The sequence below is a fragment of the Cataglyphis hispanica genome, chromosome 7 (genome assembly GCF_021464435.1).
Source record: "Cataglyphis hispanica isolate Lineage 1 chromosome 7, ULB_Chis1_1.0, whole genome shotgun sequence".
NCBI classification, from domain to species: domain Eukaryota; kingdom Metazoa; phylum Arthropoda; class Insecta; order Hymenoptera; family Formicidae; genus Cataglyphis; species Cataglyphis hispanica.
In genome coordinates this window covers 2,002,592-2,023,742 of record NC_065960.1, presented here as the reverse complement: position 1 = coordinate 2,023,742, position 21,151 = coordinate 2,002,592, and the positions used below count along the sequence as shown (strand labels likewise).

Genomic DNA, 21,151 nt, shown 5'->3' with positions numbered 1-21,151 from the left:
GATGTCATGGCGAATGTCCAAATACACGAGCAGAATGACAGGCTAAATGTTCGCGCGACCTCGATCTGACGAACGCACACGCGCCGGTCACGTAATCAAGGGAGGCGTATCAGCTAATTACGATGGGGGGACCTTGCGGTCAAAATTCTGGGTAACTTATCGTGCGCATGATTTCACGGTCCTGGCGCCGGTGACGAGCATCGCCAACTGCGCCGAGAAAATGCCCGGTCGACAAAACGGGGGTGACAAGGAAGCGGCGTCTTCGTGCGATAAGATCTCGAGGCAGCAGCGGAAAATGAGCGGATGGAAGGAGAGAGAGAAAAAAAAGAGTACCTGCCCTTTTCAGAGGCAGGCGCGCGACGATCTTGGAGAGCGATGGACAAGCGATGGACTCGAAATGCGCCCGGAGGCCTGATTGGAATCGTTGCTTATACCGTGTTTCCCGCAAGTTACACACGCATATATATATATATATATATATATATATATATATATATATATACACGCACCCGCACGATATCATTCTTGCGCGTGCATTCCTTGATATTACTTTGCGCAAAAGTAATGATATGATAATAATACATTTTTTGATGCTGAATAAAACAAAAGGCATGCCACGGTAGGGCGTTATTTTCGCAGTAATGCGGTATAATAGGAGTAATTAAGAAAGAAACGAGATGATAAGATAAATAAAACAAGACTAAAATTAACGACATATCACGGTACATAAGAAAAATATTTTATTTTTACTTTTTTTTCTTAATAATATATATCGATCGAATTCTATTGAATCTAATCGGTTGAAATTTTATCCTATCAATTTGTGAAATTTATCCATCTATGTATTAGAATTTAGCGAAAGATGTTTTGTTGACGCAAAAATATTATTTTCATTAGCGCGTGTCTTTCTCCTTTTCTTCGAAATTTAAACGGCTATTAAGTACACACAGCAGTTGTTAACCTAGGTCATTGACCGAGTCGAGGCAAATGGATAACAGTTTTACACAGGCAGAATTTAATTTAATTAATCTAATTAAGTAAATGCATCTGTATCAAATTCAAGAAATTTTCAAGATAGCGATCTTCTTGCCTTGAATAATATCGCGCGGCTTGGTACGATTTTCCCAAAACAAAGGCTACTTTTCTAATCTTAATCTATGCTACATGTCGAGCGCGTTCTCGCAGCCCCGTCCTGATAAAAATAATGACATGATAATTACACCACGCAAACACCGCGAGCCAGACAAGCGCGTCTGTTTCGGCGTCAGATTCAACTTAATGAGAACGAAATTAAAAGACGATTCGCGTGTAATCAAAGAGAGACGAGAGGAAGGCATATAATAATCGCGATTATAATTGGAAAAATAATATACAATCTACGTACAGTAAAGCTATTATACTTGCGGCGCGCAAGAGGTAAGATCACGATGAAGAGTTTCACCGGGCGTATCGTTGCATCACGCGCTTTTCCAGCCGCCTTGCTTTTTAATTAGGAATAATTTTTCCCCAACGAAATGCGCTATCTGAAAAGTTATTTCAATCCTCCGAGAGGAAGGCGTACGTATATGTATGTGCTACTGCGTTTATAAGAGACGCGTCACAGAGGCGATAATTTTGCATTCTCGACGAGACGCGCGACGTAAACCACCCAGAGATCGGCGGCGTAAAGAGGCCGCGTACATACGCATTATAAGAGAAACGTTTGAAGAAGAAAAAGAAAAAAAAAAAAAAAACCGCGAGCGACATTCTTCGGGATTCCACGCGCGAACGGAACGAATTGACGGCGGAGAGAACGCGTTTTTCTTCTGCGCGGTCGCGCAGCAACGGTCGGGATAAAAGGCGCGTCCGGGTGCCACGAACCGTATTACAGATTCACCTCGGCGATCTCGGACTCCTCGTCCCATTATCGGCTCACTAATAATATGCGGGAGACTCTAAATCACGTTACAAAAGGCCGAGGTGGCGCGTAGCCGCGCGTGAATGGCGCGGCCCGAGGACTGGATTTCAATTTGTCTTGATCGCACGACGTGAATATTAAAAGCTCTCTCCACCACCACTCGCGCGCGCGTGAGGTAGAGGAGGAGGGGGAGGGGGGGGGAGTGTGTATATACCGCTTTCAAGTATGCGTGCACCGCTCCTCTGTACTCTGAATAGCCGTCGTGCCTGCGTAATGCCGGTAAAACGTCCGTCGTCGCGCGAAGCTAATTATTCTATCCATCCGCGATATATGTCCTCGCGAGGATTCTTTCACGAGGTTCTTCCAGCGAGGAGAGACAGAGAGAGAGAGAGAGAGAGAGAGAGAGAGAGGGAGATTCCGTTTGAGCAAAGTCCATTTGCACAAAAGCCAGAGCAAAGTTTACGGGCATGTGTTGTTAAACTGTTACCGAGATAAGAGATCGGCGTGAAATCGGTGCTGAATCTGTCTCTTTTTTTCTCAAGACGATATAATATACTATGTAGAGATGAGAGAGCTGGATCGACGCCCGGATAGATCCTCTAGAATGGGCGTGCAACAAACGGCACGATCATTTTTCATCGTCGATCGTATTAATTACCGGCGGAGAGATAGTTTGATCGTTCGGGCCCGATCATTAAGCGATCGATTAAAGGGGGGGAGAGAGAGGTCACACTCTTCGCTTGTTAATAGCGTATACCGAGGCCGGGCCTCGTATAGTTATACGAGCGTGTCGATTAAAGATACCTTAATGATTCGCTCGTTATACTACGCGATCGTCGGCTTCGTGACTCGTTTACCGTGACTTATCGTTAATCATATTTCGTTTCGTACGAGCGTACATAAATTACGGTAAACAATGCGAGATATTGGCCCGTCCCGTATGCGAGAAGGGTCTCGAGATTTAATTCATGAATATCAGATCGATCAGATAAGATAACGCGAGGGTGAGAGGCGCGCGATTGTCGAAATTTCTTACAAATTATCGTGGGAGATTCTTCAGATTAACCGGCAGGGCTTCAAAATGATGAAATCAATTTCACCTAAGGTGTGTGTGTCATCATTGATGTCGTCGCACATAACTCGGAATTTAATAGCATGTAATGCGCGCACGATGCGATAGGACGTACGATACGCACGCACTTGGTAGGGGCCTACCTTCCTAATTCTCGGGACAATTCTCCTCGGCGATTCGATATCACGGATGTATCTTAATATCGTTTTAATCGTCAGGCGCACGAACTTTGAGATGCGGACTAATTTCCTCGCTTCGAGTCGAGCGTGCACACACGCAGAAGAATATATAATGCCCTCTCTTCTCCGGGCGTCGGAGGCTTTTTTTTATGACCATCGCTTGCGCCAACGGGCATCGAGAGGAAAGCAAAGGGGGAAAGAAATTTGCATTGAGAGACGCCGATGAATATCCCAACGAGCAAAAATAATTTAAGAATAAAATCAAAATCTACGGAACATATTTTATGTATATTGCAAATTTCTGGAAATTTGTTTTCTTAACTTGTTTTCTTAACTTTATTATCGAGATGAAATAATAATAGAAGTAAAAAATAATAGAATGCCTCTCTACGGATCGAGAGAATATAATGAAGAATGTTGAGCAACGCGCGCTTGGGTAAATTATTTTTGTATTTGCTCTGCACAAATGACGACAGTATGTCGAAGAGTCTGCGGAAAGAATAGGTAGGTGATAAAGCGGAGGAAAATATCGAAGAGTAAAGAGAGAGCGATCTACGCGGCGCTCATTGTGGTCCAACCACACGACGGTCGTATAAATCTACGAGGAAGTTATTGCTTCTGCATCCGTTTCCGTCCCACGGCCCCGCCGCATTTCCCCTTTTCGTCAGCTTCCTTTCTACTCGCCGTCTGATACTTAACAGTTTACGACTCACGCCGATATTATCATCCCCCACTCGCCACTTTTCCGACAATTTCTCTCGAGACCTTTCTAGATCGTCTTTCCAAAGACTCGCGCTTCTTTACACTAGACTTCGATGTCAGCCATCTCCTAATTCTTGAGAAAAATTTTTCCAAATTTTTTCTCAACTTTTTAAATTATTCTTTTCAAATTCATTTAATAATTATTGTAATTATTCAGATTAGCCATTATCATCGTGCTAACTCCAGTCCTATTCTTTGTTGCAAAACGTATTATATTGTCAGTATATTAAATTTCATGTATACATTTATTTTGTACAATAATAATAATGATTATTATTTTATTCATGTTAATCTCAAGTGTTAAACTATATTCCTTCGGTATTGATATAACGTACATTTGAAGCATGTCGAATAAAAGGCAATAAAGCGTTATCCCCGTTAAGAGCAAGTGCGAGCAATCCCGAGGTAATTGCGAGCTCCGTGCGGCGAAAGAAGATGTTTTCCGAGGATAAGGGACCCACAGAGTGCATCGTGCACTCGTTTCAAGTGCACGCGACGTTAAACGCAACTGCACATGCAGTAAGTTTATCTGCTTGCATACGTGTATGGACAACGGGAGCGCGATTGTGAGTCGCAGCCGCCGCGAGTCTTATTAGTGGTCAGCAGCGATGGTTTACTCGAGACACACGGCGGAAAGGCAGATAGGGCGGGAGGCGCACGATTCCTTTTCGTCTAATTGCTTTTGCACTCGTAGCTTTTTCCCTCGTCCCCAGAGTGTCCCACATAAGTAAAATATCGATTCTATATTCCTTGCAAAAGATAAAAAAATAAATATGCCTCTTTTTCTTTGGGAAAATATCTGGAAACGTATCATTTTCGAGATCTCATTTTTTTCAAACATATGCTAATAAAATTTTTTCACGTTTATAGATTCTAAAAGGATGTCGATAGATACTGGCTTGGCGTACGAGATCATTCGTAATATAAGCGTCCGACAACTGTCGCATATGTTTTCTCAGAGATAGAATTTCTACAAATGTATTCTACATATAAGAACGTCAATTTAATCGTCGAAACACGAGTGTTTATCGATTAGGCAAATTAAAATTTATCGCTTCAATATTTCGTGCGAGAAGTGAATGAATGGAAAAGAGAGAGAGAGAGAGAGAGAGATCAAGTTGTGAAAATAAAGCTTATTACTTGTACGACATCCTGTTATAACAGCCCGTATCTTCTCCTACGATCAGACGGCGGTCGGCGCGGGCCGCAATAACGCAAAAACGGAGTAAAAGGAGTGACTTTATCCTCGCTCCTCGTGTTTTGATGCTAAAAATAGTACATCGTGTCGCGCAACAATGCAGCACGCGTTGCGCGGATGCATCTGGACCGCAGCAGTCCTTCGTCACCGACTTCTCCTAAAATTATCTCAAACGCGGCATCGGCCTCCTATTTTACTAGTCGTTTCGACGCCTCGAGTGGGAGTCGCGTGCCATTAGTCGGCCTCTCCTGCTCTCTCTCTCTCTCTCTCTCTCTCTCTCTCTCTCTCTCTCTCTCTCTCTCTCTCTCTCTCTCTCTCTCTCTCTATTCATCTTACACACGTAATACCCTAACTTTTCTATCGCGTCTTTCCGCCCGACTGCAACGTTTCCGAAACGGCCGTGCCCTTCGCAGCTGCGAACAGTCGGCTCGTAATTCTTCGTTACGAAAGGACAAGGATTTAAAACGTACTTTAACGTCTACAAGATATCCCATTCAACATTTTCGTATCGACGATCGATTCTTCGAAAATAAGATATTCTCATCCGCTTAATGGTATGCGCGAAAAATTTATTTCAAATTTGTAAAAACGAGAATATAACAATTTATTCTAATCGTAATTTCAAAAATATTAATGATTTTAAAATTAGCGACATAAGGAGTGCACGTTTCTTCGTCCATTTGGCGTGATGCGCTTATACCGCAACTCCCCCCCGATAATGTCGGCAGTTTCATTTAGAGTCTAGACGCGTCTCCCTCCCCCGGAGGAGGAGAGGGAGGGGAGAGGAGAGAGTTCGGCGCGCTTCCCGGTATCTCTGATATTTATAATCGCGAAACCTCGTCCCCGCATTAAAAGACCCGATTCTCGGATTAGCGGAAGCTAGGACGGTCTTAGATCTCGTACGGGAGACGACCGACACGTGTCGTGTCAAAAGACGGCCCTCTTCCATCCCCCCTCCTACCCCTTCGTTCCTTTCCCTATCGTCGTCCTTCCATCACTGCGTATTCAATCTCTCGCGCTCCCCCTCTCTCTCTTTCTCTCTCCCAATGCCCGCTCTCTTTCCCATTTTCCATTCTCCGTTTTCAAACGTTCCTTAAATATACACGTCGGTCGTATCTCCCCGGAGCGTCTTAATTTCCTACATCGTTCGATGTACCGCGACATTTGCGGCACGCCTACCATATGGAAAGATAAGTCACTTTGTGAGCGGCGTAAGCGAGACTCTTGTACCGTTAGCGGCTCTCAGACTATTAAATTATCGCGAATCACCGCGTGATTATTATTTAATCGCCCATTCATTCAGTCTACGCGCAACGCAATGTAATAAATTAATAACTCATTGCGTGTACGCGCTTACGTAAGGCTACTATCTTCCGCTGGATCGGATAATATTCGCGCCTGATACATAATAAATCAATGCTGAGCGAGAGAGATCTTCCGTAACGCGCGGGATAATTTACGATGTAATTCCTAATTGCCGTAGCGCGCTTGTCGTGGCGATTCCACCAGCACCACTTAATTGCCGTTGTCTGTTCTCAGTCCAATTAAATCGTAGCGCGTCTCGAGGCTCGCGTCGCGTTACATTCGAGATCTAAACCAAGGAGATCTCTCTCTCTCTCTCTCTCTCTTTCTCTCTTTGCTCGTGCGAATCTTTTAGATTAGCGAGCGTGTGCATGCGGTTGCACGCGTGGTCGAATAACGCGACCGGGCGTCTCTGAAATAGCGCAATTAAGCAAATGACGCGTCCCACACGTGCCTGCGTTCTTTACCGTCTCTACCTCTCTCCCCGCCCCTCCTCCTTCCTCTTCTTCGCTATCCTCTCTTTTGTATACTTGATCGTTTCGCGACTATCCTCGCGAAAATTTGCCTTGTCAAGGCAAAAAGTAACTCGAATAATTGATATTAATTTTTATGACTAAAATATGTGGCTAATTTTTTTCTTTCATAATATGATATTTTTCACATAAAAACGCATATAAGTCCCGCGTTCCCGTATACTCGTGATTATAACTGTAACGGGAATAATTTCTACAAATGCCGGAAATATATTGGAGTGCGCCGACGTAATTAACGACTTATCATGTCCTCGATCGACCTTTCCGCGTTTACCGTATCGAACACGGCTTGCGGAGATCGCGCGGCAGATAATTGTCTCGATTCTCTTTCGATAATACCGATAATTTTCAACCTTCGTGCACACAAGATCGGAGGGAGAAAGGGGGGGGGGAGAGAGAGGTTTCCGCGTTTCTGGACGCATTGATAAGTATGAACCCGCAAAAGGGGCAGATGCAAGATTTCACCGGGTAATCCGTGCGCGACACAAAGAGAGGTGCCGTGTCCACGAATGAGGACGGGCGTGCGCCGTCGAGGCGTAAGTATGTGTCACAGCGTGCATGCAAGTCAGGATGTAATGCCGTTCGATGCGATGACGAAAGCCGCATGTACGATCGCGAGTCTACCGATGCAATGAGGACAAGTGCGTACGAGTGTACGCACCGTTATTGCGCCGTGTTTTACGGCACGTGTATGTAACCGTCACTTTTCGGACAGCTGCCGAAAAAAAGGCTTACGCAGGCGTCTCTCTCTCTCACCATTATATGTAATTTTCGCGGACAGATAGAGAAGAGGACAAGGGTCGCACGCGGAGCGGCGTTTACGCTCTACGCTCGTGTCACGTTTTTCTTCAAAAGTCAACGGGGAAAAAACCCGTAACACGACACCGTGTACTCGTGACGGGAGAACAAGTAATCGCGCGAGCATCGGTACCATCGCGACGTATGTCTTCCTTTTCCGGGGTCAGTCTCGTCACTGCGAGATTTCAAACAGATAACGCGAAAAAAGCTGCGCGATCACTTTTTCTCTTTCATTCCCTCTCTCTCTCTCTCTTTTCTTCCGCGCGAGCTGTTTCTCTACGACGACGGATAATATATGTAGTAGAGCGTCCCATTATTAACCTTTAACTGTGCCGGCGACACGGAGTATCCACATGCTAATGAGCAGCTGGAGTATCGTTAAAGGTATTGCAAAGATATTACATATCGATTATTCCAATTTGCGCTCAAACAAAATTTGCGTATTTCAATTTATTGCTATCACAATTTACAAGAGAGTTGATTTTATGTCAAGAAATAAACAGGAGAGGGGAGGGGGAGGAAGGAAGGTAAAAATACACGGTAGTATCTCCCGTCAAGTCATTCACGAGCTCCATCCAGTTAGAAATTAGATTATCGGATATCAAAAGAGAGTTAATCGATAAGTTTTAAATTATATCAGGAAAGAGAGAGTATCTTTATTATCGCTCTATCGTGTGCCTTATGGACAAAGATATTATAATATAAAAGTACGAATGTGAAAACTTCTATTTAAAAAATGTTATCGTCAAAAATTATAATTTTTTTTTTTCTTTCATGATTTAAATCTCTCCATTTGATCTTGTTTGTGAACTGAACAGTCAATTGAATTTCAACGAAACATCTCCGACGTCGCAATTCTCTTTACGCATATGAATAAAGTTTTTCGAAATAAATAAATTATATTCTCCACATTGAACGACGACCACCACCATGTGACGAAATGCGGTTAACATCTCGGAGAAACAGGTTGTCGTTGAGTTATTCCGTAACTGGCCGGGAAGAAAAATCGTAGCTAGTTTGATACGGCTACTACGGGAGGGAGAGCATTAGAATGGGTGAGCGCCGAGGAAGGAGGAAGGAAGGAAGGGAGAAAGAGAACGTGCATAGCGAGACTGCGTCGCGGCTTTGATACTTGGTGCGTGCGAAGCGGAAAAGCCGTCTCTAAAAACGATCGAGATAATCTCCTTTTGTGGAGCCTGGTACAATTGCGGGACACTTTTGTGTCGCTCGCCGACAAATACGCGCGCGTGAATGTACTCGGATAAAGAAAGAATAAGAGGGAGAGAAAGGGGAGAGGAAGAGATTCCCCGACATTTGTCTCCTCTCTCTTTCCCTCCCTCTCTTAACATGGATAAACGAGGTGGAGACGACGAATGAGGAGCAAAAGAAGACAATATTTTACACGGAGACATATATATACACGAGAGAGGGCGCGTGTTCTCTCATCGTTACACGGTCTCTCGCGCATCCCGCGTGTATGCGCGTATACGTGCACAGTCGCATCGATGCTTATAGATGTAACGCACGAATGTAACCTGAATGAATATGAACGACACTTGCACCCACATGTATCATTGAAATTCAAATGATATCTCCGTCTTGTCCCTCTTGGAATGATGCGGACGGTTAGTGTGTGCGTATACGCGTGTGTGTGGCCACTGTGCACGTATATCGGCGCGATACTAATGCGCTCGTGCGATCCCCGCGATGCTCCTTCCTCTGTGACAGCGTGACACCCCATGAAAACGCGCGTGCTTTACATATATGCTTATATGTTGGCCGGAGATATTCATTATAATAGCGAACCCGAGTCGTATAATATGATGCACTTTTCGTATGCTAACGATGAGGTCAAAATATATCTCTCTGGCTCGTCTCCGACGAGATTCGTGTCCGGACACGATGGAGACATCCCCGAATTCCAACACGCATCCATCCTTCCCACGCTGAATCGCGTTATCGTAAAGCATCGTAACGTATATATTTATATCATTAGAGATCGTTAAAGCGCGTTTGTCAACAAAAAAAAAAAAAATGTAAAGCACACAAAGAAATAGAAGAGGGATGAAGAGGGAGGAGAATACGAAGATAATGTTACATTTTGAAGACGCGATAGTGGAACCGAACGGAAGAAGCGAAAGAATTGTTACTTTGCAATTCACGCGATAAGAGGACACGCAATAATTACTACAATTATTATCGCGGTCATGGAAACACAAACTGCAAATCTCTAAGAGATAAATTATGTGAAATATATCGCTTGAAAGATCGATGACATTTATTTTGGCGTTAATAAGCGTTAATGCATGTACACTGTGTGACCGAATAAACATTCGTAAGTCTAATGTAATTTTATGTGTAATGCGAGAAAATGAGACAGGAAATATAAAAAAAAGCCCGCGCTCAGGAGGAAAGGCTACCGTTGATCAACGATACGCCACATCCTGTTGTTGGAAATCTCGTTTCTGCGAATCAGCATGCGGCGTAACGAACCCCTTTACCATCTGCTATCAAAGTGTCGCGTTTGTCCCGTCTGGAGCGTGTCTCGCGATAAAAATCGTAACAAAATTACGGAGAATTATAAACAGCCGTTGTTCCGTTGTATAGATCGACAAAGATAGATTGCACGGTAGAAGGAAAAATTAATTTTCGCTTAATTTTTGGCAAAGAGTGCGATGCAGTTTAAAAAACAATATCTGTGAAATATCCTCGTTCTCTTGTAATCCATGAGTCTCAAAGATAGATTATAGTGCTGTAACTTCATTCACACATTCTATTGTTGACGTTCGTCTTCTTTCTCCTTTCTCCCCGCAGTTAGCGCACTTGACTGCTGCAGAAATGTCAGCCTTTGCTCTTGGAACAGTCTAGTTTGATTTGTATTTTTCCCCGAGTCGTTGATCTTTTGACAAAATATTCTGAAGTAACAGTTTCATCTCCGGAACGAACTATTGTTCATTCGCGTTGTCCTCAAAAATACTTCCCGTTTACATTTCATTCATTCAGGTAGAAATTCTTAAAGTTCTTCGTGATGAACGTTTTTTAAAAAATCGTATCCTATTAGTAGTTTTTAAAAATCGTATCCTCCAGTAGACTATTGTCATACAATGCCACCGTCAAAATACTTTATTTGAAAAGGTAACATCTCTTGGATACGATTTTTTAAAAAACGTTCATCACGAAGAACTTTAAGAATTTCTACCTGAATGAATGAAATGTAAACGGGAAGTATTTTTGAGGACAACGCGGATGAACAATACTTCGTTCCGGAGATGAAACTGTTACTTCAGAATATTTTGTCAAAAGATCAACGACTCGGGGAAAAATACAAATCAAACTAGACTGTTCCAAGAGCAAAGGCTGACATTTCTGCAGCAGTCAAGTGCGCTAACTGCGGGTGGAGAAAGGAGAAAGAAGACGAACGTCGGTAGCTTAATGGCCATATTTACAGCCTCATCCAATTATGAGTAAACACAAGGAATCCGCGGGTCGATATATCATTCGAGGAAAGAGAAAAGTGAACACTCGTGTCCCCCGCCAGGCCGGATAAATGATGCAGGTGTTGCACGGACTGAGTAAATTAGCTCGGTAAGGTTTTCAACGCGACTATTTTCATCTGGCTTCTGTCCGGATCTATCGTTGCGATCTTTTTTTTTTCATACTCGCGGTTTTAAAATCACAAGTGTCGCGTTCATCGAATGATCAAGGTTGATTCGATACACAATTAAATTGCTCGCGTATCGTAATGATACGCGAACGACATCGATAAGATCTAATGCTCGTAAAAGTTTTGCTGCATCGCACGACGAGGATTTAATTGTCTCTGAAATTACGTCATTCGAGGGAGAAACTAAACACCCTTTCTCCACTATTCCAGAAACGGAAGGGTGCGACAATGGAACCATTCGAACGATTTCCAACAAACGAGCCTCACATATGCATCGCACAATAATAATCCCGTTGCACCGTGTAGTAATTGCGCTTTCGCATGCGTAACCCGGTTAATTGAACGATAAGCGAGAGTAAGAAAACGAATAGCAATATTAAAAGAAGAAAAGCTTTTTATTTTTTCAAATTGTAAAACCGCGTGTAGTTTTTCATAATATTAGTTATGCAATACGCAATCGTCTCTGATATAAAGTAGCATGATAATTTTTTCATCCTATTTATACACGGTATAATATCCGTTGCTTTCAATGTCTGGAATAAAAATTAATTGTCGATGTTGATAAAGTTTATAATACTCCATGTATCTCGCAATCGGCGATATCGATTCGAGTTTACGCGACAAGATATAAACTGTTAATATAATCTGTGCGATACAGACGTAGAGAATACCTCTATAAATATTTCGAAAAAAATAAGCGTACAAACGTCACACCGATCGCGTGATATTTTTATATACGCTGTCAGAGTAGCGGTGACGTTAGATATCGCGATATGTCACGCATCAGCTGAGTTCCAAAATAGAAAGAAAAGATTCTGCGCGCGTCACATCTTATCACGTTTCCTTCATATATTATGTAACAAATAAACGCGGTCAAAAATGCAAAATTTTTTTCGTTCGCGTTATTTGGTCAACATCAATGTTATCAAATGACAAGAGTTGTAGCTGATTTGGAATTGAGCAAATATGGAAACATTTTTACATATCCAGATTTTTTTTCCTTCTCCTCCCAAATTATTTCGCGGAGATAGAAACGCGGGTTTTTTCTTCTCTTCGTAGAAAAAAATTCATGCTCTTGGACCAAAAAAATAGCATTATTTGTAGAAATTACAAAGGACCATACTTATCCTCGTCCCACGTTAAGCGCGCCAACTACGACGGCAGCGACGACACGAATCGTATATTCTGAGTTTTAGATGCACCGCTGCATTTACATAATGATAATGCATTTGCATAATCACAATGATAACTCAAAGGTGATCCGGTGCGCGTGCGCGCTCGTCATCATTTCGCCGACCTGCACGTCGATATACAAGGTGTCCTAATTTTGCATCCGTGCAGAACGACGAGTGTTTGTTCTCAAGTATATTCCCGTACAAATTTATAATGCCGCTCATTCAAGATTAATTTAAAGTTAAAATTTTGAAATTATTAATTATCAGACTTGTAAGTCAAAATTCACGAAAAGAACTTTCGCCTACAACTTTATTATTTGTAATTAAATGTGTTTGTTAAGGAAAAAGTAATTTTAAAGCAAAGAATAAAACATTTGAGACAAATTTACGATTATTCTGTGCATCGAGTTAACGCGTTTTTACACGAATATATAGAGGAGCAGTCAACCTTCTCGATCCACGGGGTTGAATACACATAGTACACACATGTAGACGAGACACATAAGGCGTAAAAGACGCGCGCGCAAGCATGTATGGGAGCGAAATAGCTGGCAATTTGCAGGTTTACGAGTTATTTCACAATGGCTGCAAAGTATAGTGTTACGGTATTATATACCGTAGTGGTGGCTCGAGAGAGAGAGAGAGTACGTTTATATAGAGATACAACGAGCGTGTATGTACGTGTGAGAGCGAAACGCGGAGGTGGGTCTCGTATGGTGGGTCGTTGCTCCTGTTTGGTATCACCGTCGATTAACTTTGTATACAAGACAGCTACACGACGATCCTTGTTTTACTGAAACACAAACCCCCCCTTTCCGACACGAAAAGGTGTAGTCGGGTTTCGCGCGTGTGCTCATTCCGTGGAATTTCAAGACAATAATCCATCCATCGAAGATTGAGAATTTTTACGCTCTCGAGTTGATTTCAAAAATCTAGACTTTTTATTCGTAAAAGATCTCGACATTCTTTCTTAAATGGCGACACATTTAAAAGCGACGCCTGAATCCGCGCGACAAGAGTTTTGAGAAATTCGCGAAGGAAAAAGAAAATCGCGAGAGTATAGTACGCGAACGATTACCGACACCTCGTCGAAGAAAAAAGAAAAAGAAAAAAAAAAGAAGAAATGGCGGAGGAAGAGTAAAACAGACGAAACCACCATCACCCCCGAAGAAGAAGAAAGATTAAAGAGCAGCTTGTACGCCCTCGCCGGAATGATGGATGCGATGCGTGAGATGCGGGCGCCGTTCGCTGAGTAGGTGGAGACTTCTATTTCCATTCCCGCGCGCACGTTGTTTCTCGTTTCCCTACAGCGTTCGTCTTTCGCGCGCCGTTGGTCCGCACGTTCTGCACGCTTTAATCGATGATGAGCGAATAACCCTCGCACTCCGAGATAAAGGAGAGTCTCTCCACCTCGCGAAAGAATGGCGATAGTATCGAATAAGCCAAGATATCGCATACTCAATTTTCTAGATTCGCGTCAATCCGTAATTCGGGAAACTGAATCATCGGTGCTCTCTAAAACCGCGACGCGAGCATCATCGACGGGGTAAGTTTGTCACGCGGGCTGTGAGAAGATATCGACCCGCGCGCGCGAACAACAATCTAAATGGTAATCCAATACCACACCCTCTTGGCAAAAAGCGAAAACCGCGAGGGGGCCGATGGTAGAAATGGTGCGGGGCGAGCACGAGGTTACCGCAAAAAGTGTTAACAAGGCTGCGATGCGAGTCCGGCTAATTCTATAACTTCATCCTCTCTCTCCCCATTCCCCCGGCAGTCCCTACGTATCTTATAGGCTCTCATATAGCGCTCCGAAATGTTCGTTCCTTCCTCGGTGTCGAGCCGATCGTCTTCTTGCCTCGCAACACCGTCAACGAACTCGCCGTTCGGGGGACGGTCGGCCGGTAATTATCTCCCGGCCGTGTAAAAATAATAATTAGCTTCCATCATTGCATTAATTAAAGCACCTCACTCCATCTCTCTCTCTCTCTCTCTCCTTCTCTCCGTCTCTCTCTCTCTCTCTCTCTCTGGCTGGTTCGCCATCTCGTTTCGCGCGGGGAGAGCACCGCGGTAATTACACGTCCCTCGCGGCACTAACCAGTGTCCCACAAAGGTGACCGCGCGAGTTGTTCACGCCCACGACACTCGGCCTGGGTTTGCGGGATCGCGCACGGCACGCACACCGTATCGCCGATGCTACTCCCGGAGAAATTTTTCTTCCCCGATCGAACCAAGGTTTATTCTATACAAGCGCACATTTTGAGAGAGCCATTTCTTTTTTAAATTTTGTGATTTGTGACTTTGTCGAGTTGCATACGATTTATCGATATATATCGACGCGCCAGATGATCTCTCAGATAGTTTGAGGGTAATTATTTTGAAGGGGAATTTTCTCTCCAGCAGAAGCATTCAGCAAAAAGATGGTGAAGCGAGCAAATTTCCCCCATATTTTATTGCACGTAATATATAAAATTTGCAGAAATTGGGTTGTAATTATTAATCTGTGTTATAGATTATAAAGGTCAAATTTTAAGCTTAGATTGAGAGAGAGAGAGAGATCGGAAAAAGTGGCGAGAAAATATCGTGACACGATAAAATATGTTAGTATCGCTCAAGATGCGCGATTATTACCGAGGAAGCTGAGGAAGACGTACGTATTTGCAAGGTACTTGCCTGACGCACCTGTCTGAATTGCTCTTCAAAGTTCCAGTTGGATCCGGACGGATGCTGATTATTCGCCGGCGCCGTGCGAGATTCACACTCCCGAGATTCTCCGTTATTTCTGGAGCTTCCTTGCGAGGATTCGCTGTTATTCCTGCAGTTTCGTTGCGGGGACTCGCCCCGCATAGCTTGCGAAGGAGCAGCGGGAGGTCTAACGGAAGCGGAGGTCGAGGCCGAGGCTATCATTAATTGATTCTCGACAACATTTGCGAGATTCGACGCGATCGGTTGCGAATGATTACTCTGCGGATGCGGAGGCTGCTGTTGCAGCAGTGACGGTGGCGGTGGCGGCGGTGGCGACATATATATGGACGGGATAAAGGGTACGTTGAAGTTGCCAGTCATCGCAGCGTGTAGAGCTTCCAAACCGTTCCTTTGCTGCATCTCTGCATCACCGTACTGTAAAACAAAAATTATTCAAAATATCTGATTAACCAAAGTCAATCCTATTAAAACTTGTGCGATGAAAAAAAGTTATCAATTAGTTGATTAACATTATAAAGAAAAGACACGCACATATACATATATAAATTCGTTTTTGTCTGTGCGAAACCTTTATTCCACCGTTTGCGAAACTTGAAAATATGAAGTTATGTCTTTTATTAACAAATGTAAAGTCTGACCGGTCAGATGTCAATCTCTCTAATCATTCTCAGTTTAAGAGATATAGTTTTGAAAGCTCTTTGTGTAGTATGCGTGTTGTTGACGTTTCCTAAGAACGAAGAATTCCTTAAAAGATCTTTTAATTTTCACGCTCCAAGTACACATGTATACTCTTATACACGATGTGATCTCTCTCTTTCTTCTTATCGAAATATGATCGTAAAGATATATTTGCGCTCATCCAGTGTCATCCGGTTTAGGCTGTTGCGTAATAAAAAAAAGAAATCTATTGTCACGATGACGCAATGGTAACTCATTTATGACCGTCAACGTCCGCTGTTACGACTATCTCACGATTTTCCACGATTCGTGTTACCCTACTTGGCACTTTTGTAAGTCAACGAACGCTCAAATGTGTCGAGCAACTTTTATGACGAATTATGCAGTTGCTTATCTTTACAAAAAACTGAGCAATGCAAACAATAGGGAACTCGTGACAATAAGATTATTTTTCGAAACATGTACATGCTCTCCCTCTCCCTTTCTCTATTGGCGCCGATAAAGCGTGTATGCTCAGCGAAAGCAAGTGTCGAAAGATTAAATATAACAGGGATAAAAAAGATTGCTCTTCACTAACCTGCATTCTAAGCTTGTTCATAAGATTCGGATGCATGTTCATAAAACTGTTTAATTGCGCTAATGAAGATGCGCCAGTAGCTTGCGCCGCAATGTCCAACGGCGATTGCGAACTGCCTTGAAGCGGTTGCGAAAGTAAGTCTTCGTCGTCCTGTACTTCGTCATCCAGATCGGATTCGTCAATCTCTTCACGATATGACTGAAATCACAAGAGAATACAAACATTAGATCATTCTAAAAAATTATATTTCAATAATTAGATAAATGAACGAGAGTTCTCTTATTATATAACGACACATACGAGTTATATATTATAAAATTAATTATTGAAAATATTTCTTCTACTAATGTTTTTCTTTTTTTTTTTGTATACTGATAATCAGTCGAGTTTTTCGCTTCTCCTTGTTTTCATTTCAAATTTACGCAAATTTCGCGATTATACCTTGAAAAACTTCGATAGTATATGTTTTTTCGGAATGGAATAGGAAACAGCAACATCTATTGATAACGCGATACCAACCGCGCAATCGTAAGCAATGAGGGCATAGATAGCGAGACATTAAACATTAATTAGGAAAATGGCGAATGCGATGAGTTATATACACCGAGATAGCCGCTATCGAGTAACATTATTATGCTACGGGTGTCATAAGTGTTTTACGGCTGTGCCCATTGCGCATCGTTGCCGGCATAAAAATGTACAAAGTCGCATTACCGGGAACGGAAACGACCATCGTAAAAAAAAGGAGATGGACATTGCATATTCTTTTTTCTCACCTGGAATTAACTCAGCCGCTCGATAAATGTCTCGCCCGCGATCCTCTATACATATGCGTCGACTTTTGCGTGTATACTTATTTTTCGCACCCTGATAATCGCACGGAAAATTTTTTGAGAATTTATGTTGCACTTTAATTATGATATAAATTATTAAAAAATGCTCGAAAGAGAGAGAGAGAGAGAGAGAGAGAGAGAGAGAGAGAGTTGCTATAGAATGTCACGAAGGCATTCGAAGAGAGTGAGATTTCAGTATTCTATACGAGGGAATATATGCTTTTTTATATCTGAAAGAAGATGCAAATAGATTCATCGAGACTTCGAGTATATTCGAACGGCGAGAGGCGAGCTTTTACCTGGAAAGGGCGGACTTGAGTAAATATATGCCTATCGGATGCAGGTGGATCTCCAACGGTAAATGCACCAATGCTGGTCGCCCAATCTTAAATGGGACTACGATCGAAGGACAACGCATCCGATCCGGGCGAGGAGCGACAAACGGTTTCTCTCTGTCGGCGTTTTGAGCACGTGTGATAATATTGACCCTTCACGGTGGTGGCCAGAAATGAATGAGCGGCAAGAAATAGAATCCTGATCAAATACGAAACAAGTTCGTTTCTCAGATTTTCAATCGAGTCTCTCGCTCAAACAGCTATAAAACTTGTCGCGCTTAATACAAGAGAAAGAAGAATAAGCTTAATAATGGAATCAAAATTAAAAGTAAAATTGGCTAGGTATTTACAATTGCGGATATGATAAAATCTTAAGCAATGTTTCTATAAAAATATTCGGATATGCGTATTAAAAGATATAAATATTTTTAACAAAATCTATCCAACGTTATCGAATATCAACGATATGCCATTTACATGTGCCAATGCTCGAAGATCTCTCACGCGAAAAGTATCGTAGAAATCGCCGCATCTCGGAAGGTAGGGGAAGGCGTGAAAATAAATTACGGTGGTTAACGCTGTGGCATCGTTATTCTTACCGTGGCGCGCCGGGTTACGAATTATATCATTCAAAAGTGTTTGCGGACGGTACCGTCATTACAATAATCACGGTAGAGCCTCATTCGAGGATGCCATTGTTCTAGTCGTCGAACCGAGCGCTCGCACGCACGTAGGTGTCTATATCTCGTATGGAAAGTGACGAAGGAGATACGATGGTTGGCATCCGCCAAAGAGGATAAAATATCTCGGAACGGATAGACATTTATTAATCGACTTAAATTTATTTGAGCATCCATATACAGGATAGGACCAAACATTCCGGCCAGACTTTAAAATGTTATAGGAAATTTAATTATGAACAAAAGTTTCCTATAAATGCTCCTATATATGTGTCGAAAATTGCTTCCTTAAAAAGTTAGCGCCAAAAAAAATCTGTGAAGCGGTAAACTTTTTCTTCAGAATTATATTTTCTTTAAAATCAGGCCGGAACGTTTTGGTTCACCCTATATAGCGAGCCTTTTCTATTTGTCGAATTTATAAGTATATACATGAATGGAGTCAATATATGAGTGTGCATTATATCTTGATTGTTAGCGCATCGATAACAATTTTATATCTCTAAATGAATATTTATATAGAAATTTCCTCAATATTCACTTTTGTAGAAAGGCAGATAGATTATAGAATGACGTATATCATTCTTTTTGGTTTTTGATAGCAGTCGAGGATGACCGGAATAAATCAACCAAAAGGATAAAACTGTCGGCATGAATAAACAAGTGGGCGGTTTCATCTCTCGAAAAGAGAAAATCGCTCTCTCTCTCTCTCATTTCCCCTCTCCCCCTTTCCAAGAATATCTACACAACGAATGTCTCATTGTCAATATCCGTGCATTATATTGTCTTATTTTATCGATCTCGCTTTTTCTTTATTTAAATGAGACATGTTTGCGTCATAAAAAAAAAAATAAAATAGAAAAATAAAATATATTTTATGTGGAGATGTTATGCTATACCAAATATTATACGGCAAACACAAATACATGACGTTATAATATTACAATGTTTTGTTACACGATCGAGAGAGATTCTCTCTTTCTCCCTTTCCCTTTCCACATGCTTGCAACGAGGCGTAGCGCTGCGGTTTCATGAAGACATTTTAACGAGATTTAATATATCCTAGGCACGACAATAGCTAAATTTACCGAAGGCTAAGCCGCGGCGCGTTACCCCTCGCAGCCACTGCAGATAACTGTGTCCGCCGTGATTTATCACCGCGTACCGCCACCATTCGATCGTTTTATTGTTTATACCTTCATAGTTTCCACCGCTTCGCGAGTGTGTTTGCGCTCTGCAACAAAGACTCGTGGGTGCGTGCCTCGTTGCACGAATGCGTGCACGCGTGCTTTATACATGTGTGTGTGTGTGTGTGTATTATGCCTCGACGCGGCCTGTAAATCATCACCTAAACGCTCCAGGCACTCTGTTGCAGACGGCGCGCTTCTAAATATTCTAATTATTACGGGATTATATCGCGTTTAATTGAGAGAGTTCCGTATTAGATGGATATTCGCCAGTCTTAATCGATACTACTGTCTCCAATTGAATCAATGAAATAGCATTGTTATACTTTTAACTGAAACCGCTACTTATCAGTGACACTACAATCATTCCATTTAAAAGAGTAAAGTCTCGTCGCGATAAGGACGATTTCTTTCCTCTTCACCGTAATATGTATTATTAAAAATATAGTTTTACATCAGCGCCATTAATCACTTAATTAATTTAAATTAATGTAATTTTAAAAAATCATGATATTGTTCTCTGTCTTAATTTCGTTCCAGATATTTATATTTACGATTTTATTTTTATATATCCACTTTTATCAAATGTAATATATTATTATACATATCAAGAAATTCGACCTTAATTAGGTGGTAATTAGCTATATTCTAATGAAAATTATTATGCAACTAATTGTCGCGTCAATACTTTAAATTCTCGTGGAAATAGATTATATTGTATAAAAAAATGATCAAATATGAAACATGACAAGTTTCAAAAAAAAAATTTTCATCATTGAGTAAAGCACAATTTTAATGTTCAAAAAAAAAATTATCGATAAATTTTTAAAAGTCTTTTTAACGCAACTATATTTAATTAGTTATATGTGAGAGATATACATATATATAATGCACAAAATTATCACAAGATATATTGTACGGAATAATAAAAGCGATTAAAATATGTACATGATTCTTTTATATAGTAATATTTATACTTGCAAGTTATGTATCATATAGATAAATCTTTTTTCACATTAGACAATTTTATTCCTGAGTTTTACGGTTCCTTCAGTTTTACGATTAATGCGAAATATTATTACACGGACGGAGCACAAGTATTTACTTCATTTTTTTATTATTATTTCTGGACCGCGTGGTCTTCTTACAATAAATCTGTAGTATAGCCCCTTTTACGACCGATGTAATTACGGTTATCGTAATTGCAAGGCCAAGGATACCTGACGTCACGAAAAACTGAATTGTATAAATTGTTAAATATACTATAATATTTAGTGATGGATTAAAAATAATTCTCTACAAATGTAAATGTATTCAGCTCGTCTTGATATTACAAAATGATCCATCAAGACTGTCGAGGTATTTGGACTAGATTTTGAACAGCTTATGCTTCGTACATATATATTTTAAATAGAGATTAGAGCGCGAAATGAAAAAGACGTTTGTCTCGCTAATGTATATTATAAAAGTACAATTGCCGGCAAGAATATATCTCTTGAATTATTTCCGTAATCGGATACGTACGACGAGAAGAAAAGCAAAATTTTATTTAAAGAATGAAAAATAAACAATTTAAAG

At 41.5% G+C, this 21,151-nt stretch overlaps 1 protein-coding gene across 2 annotated transcripts in view; it reads right to left on the bottom strand.

Moving 5' to 3' along the window:
* Positions 1-21,151, bottom strand: part of LOC126850907 (protein dead ringer-like) — a 96,315-nt gene that overhangs the window by 45,880 nt on the left and 29,284 nt on the right. The window contains exons 2-3 of one of the 2 annotated variants that reach the window (XM_050594374.1): positions 16,542-16,739; positions 15,263-15,700 (exon numbers count right to left, since the gene is read on the bottom strand). In XM_050594374.1, the coding sequence (XP_050450331.1) occupies positions 15,263-15,700; positions 16,542-16,739 (636 nt within the window). Of the gene's footprint in view, positions 1-15,253; positions 15,701-16,541; positions 16,740-21,151 lie in introns of both variants that reach the window. The other variant, XM_050594373.1, reaches the window with a different exon arrangement.